Below are 13,081 nucleotides of genomic sequence, written 5' to 3'. Positions count from 1 at the left end.
ATGCAGCGAGGGTTCTGAACTGGAGGGCATAATCGTTAACAGACATTGAACCTTGTTTGAGTTGGTATAATTGCTCACCGATAGAAGAGTCCCAGGCAGGTCTTCCAAAAACTTCTTTGAAGTGAGCGATGAAACTGGAGAGAGACTGTGTGATGGGATTTTTCTGTGACCACAGTGGTTCAGCCCAGCGAAGAGCCTTGCCCTCTAGTTGAGAGATTATGAAAGCGATCTTAGCGTGATCGTTCGGGTACAGATGCGGTTGCATCTCCAGGACCAGCGTACATTGCAAAAGAAATCCGTTGCAATCCTCCGCCGAACCAGAGAAGGGCGCCGGTTGAGCCATGGGACTGGCGACGGCGGGTGGTGAAGGAGAAACGGCGGTGGATGCGGAAGTGCTCGCTGGTGCAGATGCTAGCGGTGTACCGGTGAGTGCTCGGCGCAGGGCGTCCACGAGCTCCTGGAAAGGGTCCTGGGTGCTCATTCTGGTGCTCAGTGGTGTGGGTCAGGTCTTCTGTTACGTATACAGAAGGGGACAGCGACACAGGAATGCAGGTATTAAAGCGGCAGAAGCTTGAGCAGACACAGATGAACTTCACAGGAGACGAGGAGACAACGAGGAGTCGAGGGAACACAGGAGACAGGTAAGTATCGTCAGAGGAGTCCTTAATGTAAGCAGACTGGTGAGTACCAAGTGCAAACGAGACCGGACAGTGACTGAGTGAGAGCGTGGGCCTTTTGTGCTGCTGGTGATGAGGGTGCTGATGAGCTGCAGGTGAAAGTGATTAGTACTCTGGCGATGACGTGCGCTGTGTCTGTGAGAGTGTAGAGCCTGGCGTGTCTGTGACACAAACAGGGGCAAACAAGAATGGCAGGGAAAAGGCAGAATCGTAGTCTTACAACAGGCAGTAGATTAGGGCAGGCAGATAAGAATCACAAGTCCAGTAAACAGCAAATAGTCCAAGGGCAGGCAGCAGAGAATCGTTAACGGGGATTAAACAGGTTCAACAACAGGCAGACAGTCAGAATAGAGAACGCTCAGAAATGCACACCGTGGCAATACAAGACCTCGCAATGATAGCGAGGTTGAGTGTGGCTTAAATAGTCCAGGTAATGCACAGCAGCTGGGTGTGGCAATCAGCTCCAAGGTACGGGGCTTGTGGGAAATGTAGTGCGTGTGTGAGAATGTGTGTGTCAGTATTCCGGCGAAGGCTCCCTCTGATGGCCAGAGGAGGGAATCACGGAGTTCGTCTCTGTGACAGGTATGTTTTTAAGTTCCGGAAAATCTCTGTCTTTTTATATATTATATTTCCTGTCGCTGATTACGTTCCCCTCCAGTGGGTGTAGTTCTCAGTGTAATATAACATGTATAACTCTGTCTCAAATGCCTGTATCCACTTTTGTGTCCTTAAACGCTCGTTTTTTGGGTCGACAGCTTATAAAAACTTCTGGGTTTTTGGTTCAGGGTTTTTTAGCTTGTTTTCATTACACCTTGTCACATAGCAGCTTTTAGACATTGTTCTGTTTTTTGTTATAAGTCAGAAATGAAAAGGAAGCAGCTTCACGCAAAACAAAGATAATGGAGACGGTTGGATTGTTTTCCCCCCCGGTGGGCGTGGTTTTCAGATTCCTCTATAGCAGGTTATATCAATTGTTTTTGATTGAAAAGGTTTAGTTAATTACAAAATTTATTTTATAGTTTTAATGAATCTTTTTCTACAGACGTATTTACTGTTGGTTTTAAATATGTTAGAAGAGGTTTATTTCAATTCAATTCACATTTATTTGTATAGCGCTTTTCACGATACATATCGTTTCAAAGCAGCTTTACAGAGAATGCATGTAATAATTTAGGCAATTAATTTACAATCACTGTTTTATTGAAGGTAGAAGCAATGAGCTCCTGGAAAAATGAATTACATATTAACAATAATTAGGATATATAGAAATTTGGGAATGTGCGTGTTGATCCAGATGTTGCGTTTTCTGAAGTCCTCGCAGGAGTTGGTGCTGTCTCTTCAAAGGTGTTGGTCATCTGAGGTCTTCTTAAGAGGCTGGATCCAAACTGAAACTGATGTATTCTCTAGTCACGTCGGGACGGGCGTCCCGAGGTAAAACAGAAAAGCAAATGGAGAATAATTAGCATAGCTGCTGTTCATAACATTAAGCAAAAATAGTCATGTGCAATTGATCTGATATGAGATGCATTATGTGAATGCTTGGCTAAAGAGATGTCTTTAATCTAGATTTAAACTGGGTGAGCGAGTCTGAGCCCCGAACATTATCGGGAAGGCTATTCCAGAGTTTAGGAGCCAAATGTGAAAATGCTCTCCCTCCTTTAGAGGACTTAGCTATCCTAGGTACAACCAGAAGTCCAGAGTTTTGTGATCTTAAAGAGCGTGAAGGATTGTAGGGCGATAGAAGATCGGTTAAGTACACAGGAGCTAAACCATTTAGAGCCTTATAGGTCATTAGCAGTACTTTATAATCGATACAGAAATTAATAGGTAACCAGTGAAGAGATGATAAAATTGGTGTTATATGATCATATTTTCTTGACCTGGTAAGAACTCTAGCAGCTGCATTTTGTACTAATTGTAGCTTATTTGTCAATGTTTACATTTTATTATAGATCAAGCAAAGTTAACGATTTATATGAGTAGAAAAATTAGAACTGGGATCAGATCAAAATATTAATGCTATGTTTTTAGCTACAATAAAATCCAGAATACTCAGTGATTTTCATTTTTACAGTTCCATGGATGACCTTTTTAAATGAAATGGTGTAAAAATGAGGGTCTATGCTCTGTTGTTGATGGCAACATTTTTTTTTCTCTTCTACTAATGTAGACAGTGTATTTATTTTTTTTTTTTTTGAAAAGTGCTTAATGTAAATAGTCTTTTTCAAAATTAAAAAAAAATTCTCTCTCTGCTAATGTAGGTTAAGCTGCTGTTTTATGACAGATGAAGGTTGTTCAGCTCTGACTTCAGCTCTGAAATCAAACCCATCACACCTGAGAGAGCTGAACCTGAGCAGGAATGAACTAGGAGACTCTGGAGTGAAAAACCTCAGTGATCTACTGATGAACCCACAATTCAAGCTGGAGAAACTACAGTTAGTATCATTATACTGTACAGCAGTTACAGTGTGATTAAAGTTCACTGTTTAGTTTAAGACAACTGGACTCAAGTCACATCATTTATAGCGCTGCACTTTCTGCTGTTTCTCCCTATTGGTCACACAGTGTTTTGTTTTTACAAGTACATTAATTGTTTCATTTTAAGCATTTGACACAATTTTCTGATTGTGTACATGCAGAAATCTGATTTTACAACAGAATAGAGAAGGGACACATCAAATAGTTAAAAAATTAAAGTGAAGAAACAGTATCTTCCAGCAAATATAACTAGTGGGCTAGGTTTCAGAACAGACTATTGGAAACTAAATGCTGCTGAAGCTCTTTTATAAGATGATCATCATAGATCTGAGTCATTTTCTCTTCTCTTTCTGTCTTCAGTCTGAGTTACTGCAGTATTACAGAGAAACAGTGTGTCACCCTGACTTCAGCTCTGAAATCAAACCCGTCACACCTGAGAGAGCTGAACCTGAGCAGGAATAAACTAGGAGACTCTGGAGTGAAAAACCTCAGTGATCTACTGATGAACCCACAATTCAAGCTGGAGAAACTAGAGTTAGTATCATTATACTGTACAGCAGTTACAGTGAGATTAAAGTTCACTGTTTAGTTTAAGACAATTGTCCTCAAGTCACATCATTTATAGCGCTGCACTTTCTGCTGTTTCTCCATCTGAAGAAAGATTCAGAAATACTATTAGTTAACGGCTTGTTATGTGTATCAGTAGAAAGAGCATTAAACTTTAAAGCATTTGAAACTTTGTGGATATAAAATAGTTTTATACTGACATCTGACAAATCTTTGCTTTGAAACAACACAGAAGTGAGAACAGACTAAAAACAGCGTAACAAATGACAGTAGATTATTCTGACAGAGTTACAGTTATACTGGACTAATGCTACTTTTCACTAAATCTTAATTGAGCAAAATGTGTATTTAGAGGTTGTAAACTACACTTTAAATGACTTAAAATAAATTGATTCATGTACAAAATTTTCTTATGTTGAAAATGTGAAATCTGTCCATTTAAATATTAACTTTTCTATTGTTTCTATATTGATCCTATATATTAATCTCCAGTGATAAATTCACTTATTTGTGGAGTGAGGACGGATCCAGACTTGGATTGTAACTAGTGTCCTCAAATGCTCCTGTTTTGGTTTGTTCATATCATGAAGTTTCCATGATTTTGCTGGTGTATTAGTGACTGTATGGCATTTATTAATGATTCATTTAACTCACACATGAACTGAACATGGATTTGAGTCATTTTCTCTTTCTGTCTTCAGTCTGAGTTACTGCAGAATTACAGAGAAACCGTGTGTCATCCTGACTTCAGCTCTGAAATCAAACCCGTCACACCTGAGAGAGCTGGACCTGAGCGGGAATATAATAAAAAACACAGGAGTGAAGCACTTATGTGACGTACTGAAGGATTCACACTGTAAACTGGAGAGATTGAGGTCAGTAACATTCACATACAAGAATCAAAATGCTGAAAATCACTTCAACAGTTTAAACTAAAACACTTTATACTCAATATCTCATGAAGAGTCTGAGTTCACATTATATTTGTGTAAAATTGTTCTCCTTATTTTGTGATCTGGTGAAATGATGATGATGATCTCACTTCCTCTGTCTGTTTTATTTACTTATGAAGATGATGTGACTTTACAGAATAAGTTATTCTTCTCTTATTTCCTACTCTCTCTCTCTCTCTCTCTCTCTATCTGCTAATGTAGGTTAAGATACTGTGATATGACAGATGAAGGTTGTTCTGCTCTGACTTCAGCTCTGAAATCAAACCCATCACACCTGAGAGAGCTGAACCTGAGCAGGAATAAACTAGGAGACTCTGGAGTGAAAAACCTCAGTGATCTACTGATGAACCCACAATTCAAGCTGGAGAAACTACAGTTAGTATCATTATACTGTACAGTTTACTGTTTAGTTTAAGTTGCATTGTTTATACCATATTATTACATCTTCTGGCCTTTTCCATTGGTCACAGGTAAAATTAGGTGTTCAACTAGTTGCATTGCAAGTATTTTAAACAATGCACTGATTGTGTACATGTTCCACAGAAATATCATGAGATTTGCATCTGCTGCTATAATGAACAAAAGGTATTTAGTTTAAAAAATGAAAGAAGAAACAACAGTTTACAAAAAACAGAACTAGTGTGACACAATTACAAGCAGAATATGGGAAATGTAGACTAAATGACAGATTATATGCCTGCTGTAGCTCTTCAATAAGATGTTCATCATAGATGTGAGTAATGTTCTTTTCTCTTTCTGTCTTCAGTCTGAATAGATACAGTATTACAGAGGAACAGTGTCTCATCCTGACTTCAGCTTTGAAATCAAACCCGTCACACCTGAGAGAGCTGAACCTGAGCTGGAATAAACTAGGAGACTCTGGAGTGAAAAACCTCAGTGATCTACTGATGAACCCACAATTCAAGCTGGAGAAACTAGAGTTAGTATCATTATACTGTACAGGAGTTACAGTGAGATTAAAGTTCACTGTTTAGTTTAAGACAACTGGACTCAAGTCACATCATTTATAGCGCTGCACTTTCTGCTGTTTCTCCATCTGAGGAAAGAGTCAGAAATACTATTAGTTAATACTATCAGTCTGTCTCAAACTCTCTGTTTAGTTCCTGTTTTGAAGCCCCTCCTTCCAAAATACAACATGTGCTCTGATTGGTTTGCTGGCCCCATGTGTTGTAATTGGTGAACTGCTTAGAGCGTGTTCTGGAAATGTCACACCTCTTACCATGACCGTGAGTTTCATCTGCTCAGGTGTAAATATTAACAATGGCATCAATTTTGCCATATCAATTTGAGCTTGATTCAGACCCTGAGAATGTTTACAAACGAGGATTTAGTAGTCAGAATTCAGATCATTCTGTTAGAGCTGGTAATCCTGCCACAGAAAGGAGGGTGAGATCTGGTAGTTGTCATCACTTATCTTAACATTATATGTGACAGGATTCATGTATTTTAGTGTTTTCAATGGAGCTACGTATCTGTGATTCTGCTTCCAGCTTTGCCGATGGTCTCGACTAAACGCTTCCTGTAGTTGTTTGAGTGTTTTACGTCACTGTGGAGGAATTTTGGCCAGTTTGTCCCACTCCTCCTTGCAAAGCTGCTTCAGTTCAGTGCAATTTGTAGGCGTATCTAGCATGAACTGTACGTTTCAGGTCCTTCCACAGCATTTCAATGGGCCTTAGTTGTGGATTTTATTTTGAGGCCATTTCAAAACTTTTATTATTTTTAAACAATTTTGATGTTGCTTGTATGTTGTGCATCATTCAGAACAAATACTTTCACACTTGTACAGTTTTTGGTAATTGAATCCTTGAAAGTGACAGTGGCTATGTTTACATGCACCAATTTTCGTCAATCCGAATGAATTGAATCCGACTGCAGATCTGTTAACGTGTACTCTAAACATCATAATCAGATTCAAATATCCGTTTATATGTGTTTTACATACATTCAGATTAAAACTTTTGTGCACGCGCTCATATCAATCACACTTGCGGAGACAACCATGGATGTGACACCAACAGAGCTCATCGTTATTTTTGCCCTGTTGGCATACACATTCATAAATCAGCAACGGTTTTACAACTAAAGACGTGAATGTGAACTTGTGCACTGTGTAATGCGTGTCAACATTGCACTGCGCATGTGCCCCAGAGACTCCTGAATACGATTGAGAAAGTAGTCGGATTCAAGCGTTACATGGTCATTTTTTGCTGTTGGATTGGTTGATAAACCACCCCTTGCAATCTGACTGAAATTTCATTCGGATCGAGCTCAATCGGATCGATTAAAGTGTTTACATGAACATTTTTCAATCCAATTGAGCCGTCAATCCGATTACAAATGGATTATTTAGGTGCATGTAAACGTAGCCATTGATGTCTAACATATTAAAGTTCTCTGTGCCTTTTTGTTTGCCTCCATATTCAGTTGTCAAAATATAATTCACTTTAAGGATTTATATTATTCTGGTAATGACTGAATATATCAGCCGAATGAATAATCAGAATAACTGATTAATCAGCTGAATGTTACATTTTCCTCTCTGTTCTAGACTCTCTAACTGCAGTGTAACAGAAGAAGGTTATAAAGCTCTGGCTTCAGCTCTGAGATCAAACCCTTCACACCTGATAGAGCTGGATCTCACAGGAAATGATCCTGGACAATCAGGAGTGAAGGAGCTCGATGATTTACTACAGGATCCAAACTGTCAACTGAAGACACTGAGGTGAGACGGGATGAAATAATTAACAAAATAAATTATATGCATTATATGGAACTGCTGGATGTTTTCATTACAGCAGGTTTAGTTGAGAACTGAATTGAATTCAGATTCATCTTCCCTTCTGCAGGTTTTTGAGTCCTGCTGCAGATGAAGCCTGTCAGTATGTGAGTGGAATTGTGGGTAAAAACCCGTTACTCCTGAGAGAGCTGAATCTGAGTGGACATGAACTAGGAGACTCAGGAGTGAATCAGATCTCTGCTCTACTGCAGGATAAACACTGTCGACTCAACACACTGACGTGAGTATTGTTCATTCATAATCTTACATTACTGTTAATAGTACTGTTACTGTAGCTGATATAATATTTCCTGAGATCAGTCTGAGTTCACTTTATATTTGTGCAACAATTTTCACCTTTGTATTTTGCAATCTGTTGAAATGAAGATGATCTAAATTTGTCTGTTTTATTTGCTAATGAAGATGATGTGACTTTACAGAATAAAGAGTTTTTTCTTCTGTCTTATTTTCTGTGCTCTCTCTCTCTCTCTCTCTCTCTCTCTCTCTCTCTGCTAATGTAGTTTAAGCTGCTGTTATATGACAGATGAAGGTTGTTCTGCTCTGACTTCAGCTCTGAAATCAAACCCGTCACACCTGAGAGAGCTGGACCTGAGCAGGAATAATCTAGGAGACTCTGGAGTGAAAAACCTCAGTGATCTACTGATGAACCCACAATTCAAGCTGGAGAAACTAGAGTTAGTATCATTATACTGTACAGCAGTTACAGTGAGATTAAAGTTCACTGTTTAGTTTAAGACAACTGGACTCAAGTCACATCATTTATAGCGCTGCACTTTCTGCTGTTTCTCCATCTGAAGAAAGATTCAGAAATACTATTAGTTAACGGCTTGTTATGTGTATCAGTAGAAAGAGCATTAAACTTTGAAGCATTTGAAACTTTGTGGATGTAAAATAGTTTTATACTGAAATCTGACAAATCTTTGCTTTGAAACAACACAGAAGTGAGAACAGACTAGGGATGGTAAGATTCACTGATTCGCATCGGTGCATCAGCATTAAAGTTAAAAAAGTGTGCGTCAGATACAAGTTGGCATTTGTATCGCGATGCATCGTTTCTAACATATTTGCATCGGAAAAAAATGATTGATTTATATAGAATTATTAGTAGATGCGCTATACTTTTATTATTTAGAAAGTGACCAATAATTTGTGACCAGTATTTCATATGTAGATTGATTTCTCCTCTCTAAACTGTTTCTCACTCGTGTTCTCTCATCACCTCTGCTGCTACATGAATATGACGTATCACAATACTACAGAGACGAGGCGTGTCCTGAGAGTCACAGTGAATATAGATTAACATGGCACTACAGTGTTGGTGAAAGGGCCATGCCTTAGAAGTCAGAAGGCACTTAAGTTAATTTATGATTTTCTGTCTGTCTGAACCAGGGGTGGCTAACCTCGGTCCTGGAGAGTTCAGCTCCAGCCCTAATCAAACACACCTGAACAAGCTAATCAAGGTTTGAAAGGTTGTTAGAAAGCTATAGGCAGGTGAGTTTTGATCAGGGTTGGAGCTAAACTCTGCAGGACTGAGGCTCTCCAGGACCGGAGTTCACCACCCCTGGACTGAACCAAAGAAATAAAAGTGAACTATGACTTCCACGATGCAGAAAACACGGACGGAATCGCGGAATTCATTCATAAAAACGGAATTTACTGTATAACGCGGAATGTCACAGAATTTGTCAAATTTTGGATGAATAAATCAAAAGTAGATGGGCACACTTAAATCAAATCACGATATGAACTAGTGTCTGTGAATATTAAACCGCAAGAAGACTATTGACATGAATCCTGCATGTTCTGCGTGTCTCTGTGTGAATGAACCCGCAAATACGTTTACTAGCCTACACATACTGAAGCACAACGGTGTTTTTTCCAGCGTCTGCCATCTGACTATATGACAACATGAACACAAACTTCATCTCCAAAGCTGCTCTGAGAGTCACTTCATGAGCATTTTACTGTTTCATTGAGTAGCATCTGCCTGCAAAACCGGAGGCTGCATTTTCAGGACCGCATTTCTAGGACCCTAGATTTTTAGTGACAGCGCCACCTACCGAATTACAGGACCAGTGACCGCATGTTTTTCTGGAAGATGGACGATATTCAGAGTGTGAGTATCAAATATGAATCATTTTTTTATTTGTTTATCATTAAAAACAATTGTGATGCATTTAATTGCAAAGTGAAGTGATCATGAGTTGCTGAATAGTCTTGAATGCACTTTATAGCCATCATATATTAGCTTCTAATGCTGTAAAACGAATTGTTAGCATATTAGTTTAACAAAACTGTAGCACGACTGACAAGCTTGTGTTGACTTGGTGACTACGGTATGATTAATAATCCTAGCCTGTACAATAACCTGTAGCACTTCGTTGTAAAATCTTGTTATTAAGTTAAAATAATCTTAATGTTTTAACTGTCACGTGCGTGCTCACTGTCAGCCTGCCCAGGTGAAAAAATACTATAGTAAATACTATACTGTTTTTGTACATTGTATAGTATTTGTATAAATTAGTAAATTGTAGTATACTGTATAAATTATAGTATTTACAACACTTTGTTAATGAATCCTTCAGCATACTGTAGTATACAGTGAACTGATAAACTGTAATAAATACTGTAGAATACTTTATTATTTACTACAGTAAACTGTAGTGTATATTGTAGTATCATATACCCTATAGTTGTAGAAAACTTAGTACAGTATTAGGTAAAGGTATTTGTTTATATTACTATAGTGATGTTACCACAGCAAATACAGAATTACCACAAATTAATTCAAGTACTTTACTATAGTATGGTTCAAAAAAACTATAGTATTTACAATAAATTACTATAGTATTTTTTCACCTGGGCATGTTTACCCTACAATACATGTTATGAGCATGTCTCTTCATTTTGACATTGTTTTTATAATGTTGATTGAGGCATTTGACATTTTTAATAGTCAGACATAACAGAGAGGCCATCATAATAATAATACCACGTGTGATATTGTGTCATGTACTGTGTTCTCTATAAGTGATTTCAGTGCAGCCAATATATGACAAAAGAATAATAAATAAATTGGTCAAGTACTAGGCTTAGGCCTAAATTATGTCTATTTATTTATATGAAATGAACTTGAATGAATGTTTTATTTGACCAGTTGGACTCTCTCTTTTTCAAGAAACACACAATCCAAGAAGGAAGATCCTTTCCTGGACTATAGAGATGCACCACATGCTGCAAGGAGTTCCTCTGCCCGTTCTGCAGCTCTGCTTTGTTTCACCCAACAAAGTTGAGCAAAGTGAAATCCCATTTGGAGAGCCATTTCAAACACAGTTCTCCATGAAGGTAACATTTGCAAACATTCTTTTGGGAAATTCAATGTTATGATTAATTTAATTTGACCTCAATTCCTAGATCTGTGTATATTTCAATGAATATTTTTCTTTTGATAGACCATCATATATGGTCTGGCTGGGCTGCAGAATTTCTCTGCGGGATGTTGAGAAGACCTTCTTCTCTGGTCTGGATTATCACAGGTAAGAATAGAAAATGTAATTTTTTTTACACAGTGTCCAATGTATCATTTTTTAAGCATTAACAGTATTTCTGTTAACCCAGCAGTGATTATGTTCTCCATTTACTATTTCAGTGAAGTGGAAGAAAGAGAAAAGAGGGGAGAACATCCGTTGGCAGGTAGTGCTGCTGCATACTTCACAATCTGTGCTTTAAATATTTAAAGGTCAGGAAAAGTCATGTCAATAACATGTTATTTCTATTCAGATTTCTTGCATCTCTTTCAATTAATTTTTTCTCAGTTCAGATGGGCTTTATTGACATCAAAGTTTCAAGACCCTTTCTTCCCACAGCATCAAAATAAAATTTTTCCAAATCTTTGAACAGTATGCAATAACAGTAATATGAACATTAATTGGTATGAAGATTGATATAATTATTTTTGTATCGTATATAATGTGTGTGTGCTCTGTGGTCACTAAGATCTTTTAAATATGAAATTTAAAATTAGAGACTTGAACATGTTTAACTAAATGTTCCTTATTTCATTCACTTCTCTCTCTCTCTCTCTCTCTCTCTCTCTCTCTCTCTCTCTCTCAGGAGTCAGTGAAGAGATTGTCGCTGAAGTTCTTCTGTGTGGTTCACGTCATGAACAAATTTGTTTTTGTGTGTTCAACTGTTGTAATATATTATTTTATAAAATATACACAATCTTAAATCTACCCCCAGAGTCATCCTTGTGTTTTCCCTCTGTACTTGAAAATGTGGTTGATCTAGTGATTGAAAAGCTATACCATGATTCCTTGTTTATTTTACTTGATGAGTTATTATATTATGCTAGTTAGTCACAATAATTACTCAACATTCAGCTCTTAGCAACCAGGTTTAATTGCAAGAATGAAAGTAGTATTTGGGTGTTATAAACCTTTAAAAACCTCTAAAACTCTAAGTAGTTAGAATTGGGTGGAAATACTGCCTTGGTGGCACTTTTTCGGTCCTCCAAAACTAGGGTCTTGGAAATGCGGTCCTGTCACTGCGGTCTCTGGTATTGCAGACAGATAATACTGTTTAATTTGAGAAAACTATTGTCATAACATATACACAGACAACACGTCAAAATAAAAGTTTGGTTTAACTTGTGACAGAAATATAGCCATATATTCTTACTATACACTACTAATATATTACTATTGTACAGTATAATGTATGTCTTAATGTAATACTACTACTATTAATATTAATACAATAATTTTTGTAATAATCATTTTATCCATGTTTTAATTTTAACAGTAAAAAAAAAAAAAAAAAAATTAAAAGTGTGCAGCACTTTCTTTGCTAAAAAATGAAAGGGTTTATTTAAATTTCATTTGATTAAAAATAAATGAATGTTTTATGCCTCCATTTGATTACCAGAAAAAATTAAAATACACAGCATAGAAAAAAACACAGGGCCCTATTATTGTAAACAAATTAATAAATTAAGTTGGGCCCTACATATTGAATTGCATAGCATTTTTTTTCATTGCATCATATTGCATTGAAGTGCATTGTGTTGAATCGAATCTAAATCGTATTGCACTGCGCCGTAATAGGAGTGAATCGTATCGCACTGCATCGATAGTGGCTTCATATGTATCTTTAATGTGTCATATCGTTGGCTATGCATCGAGATGAGTATCGCATCGGCCTCAGTTATGGAGACGCACATCCCTTGAACAGACTAAAAACAGCGTAACAAATGACAGTAGATTATTCTGACAGAGTTACAGTTATACTGGATTAATGGTACTTCTCACTAAATCTTAATTTATTGAGCAAAATGTGTATTTAGAGGTTGTAAACTACACTTTAAATGACTTAAAATAAATTGATTCATGTACAAAATTTTCTTCCATTGAAAATGTGAAATCAGTCCATTTAAATATTAACTTTTCTATTGTTTCTATATTGATCCTATATATTAATCTCCAGTGATAAATTCACTTATTTGTGGAGTGAGGACGGATCCAGACTTGGATTGTAACTAGTGTCCTCAAATGCTTCTGTCTTGGTTTGTTCATATCATGAAGTTTCCA

The 13,081-nt window shown here is 37.2% G+C and overlaps 2 protein-coding genes across 4 annotated transcripts in view; one reads left to right on the top strand and one right to left on the bottom strand.

Annotated features, from left to right (window-relative positions):
- LOC127494405 (transmembrane O-methyltransferase homolog) overlaps positions 1-13,081 on the bottom strand; it is a 76,852-nt gene that overhangs the window by 24,761 nt on the left and 39,010 nt on the right. The window lies entirely within an intron of this gene.
- The window catches only part of LOC127494395 (uncharacterized), a 492,193-nt gene that overhangs the window by 454,148 nt on the left and 24,964 nt on the right, over positions 1-13,081 (top strand). The window contains exons 65-70 of the mRNA XM_051860279.1: positions 3,516-3,689; positions 4,424-4,597; positions 4,877-5,050; positions 7,245-7,418; positions 7,543-7,713; positions 7,994-8,167. Coding sequence (XP_051716239.1) covers positions 3,516-3,689; positions 4,424-4,597; positions 4,877-5,050; positions 7,245-7,418; positions 7,543-7,713; positions 7,994-8,167 — 1,041 coding nt within the window. The remainder of the gene's footprint in view (positions 1-3,515; positions 3,690-4,423; positions 4,598-4,876; positions 5,051-7,244; positions 7,419-7,542; positions 7,714-7,993; positions 8,168-13,081) is intronic.

The sequence above is a fragment of the Ctenopharyngodon idella genome, chromosome 14 (genome assembly GCF_019924925.1).
Source record: "Ctenopharyngodon idella isolate HZGC_01 chromosome 14, HZGC01, whole genome shotgun sequence".
NCBI lineage: Eukaryota > Metazoa > Chordata > Actinopteri > Cypriniformes > Xenocyprididae > Ctenopharyngodon > Ctenopharyngodon idella.
This window is presented reverse-complemented; position numbering and strand designations above follow the sequence as displayed.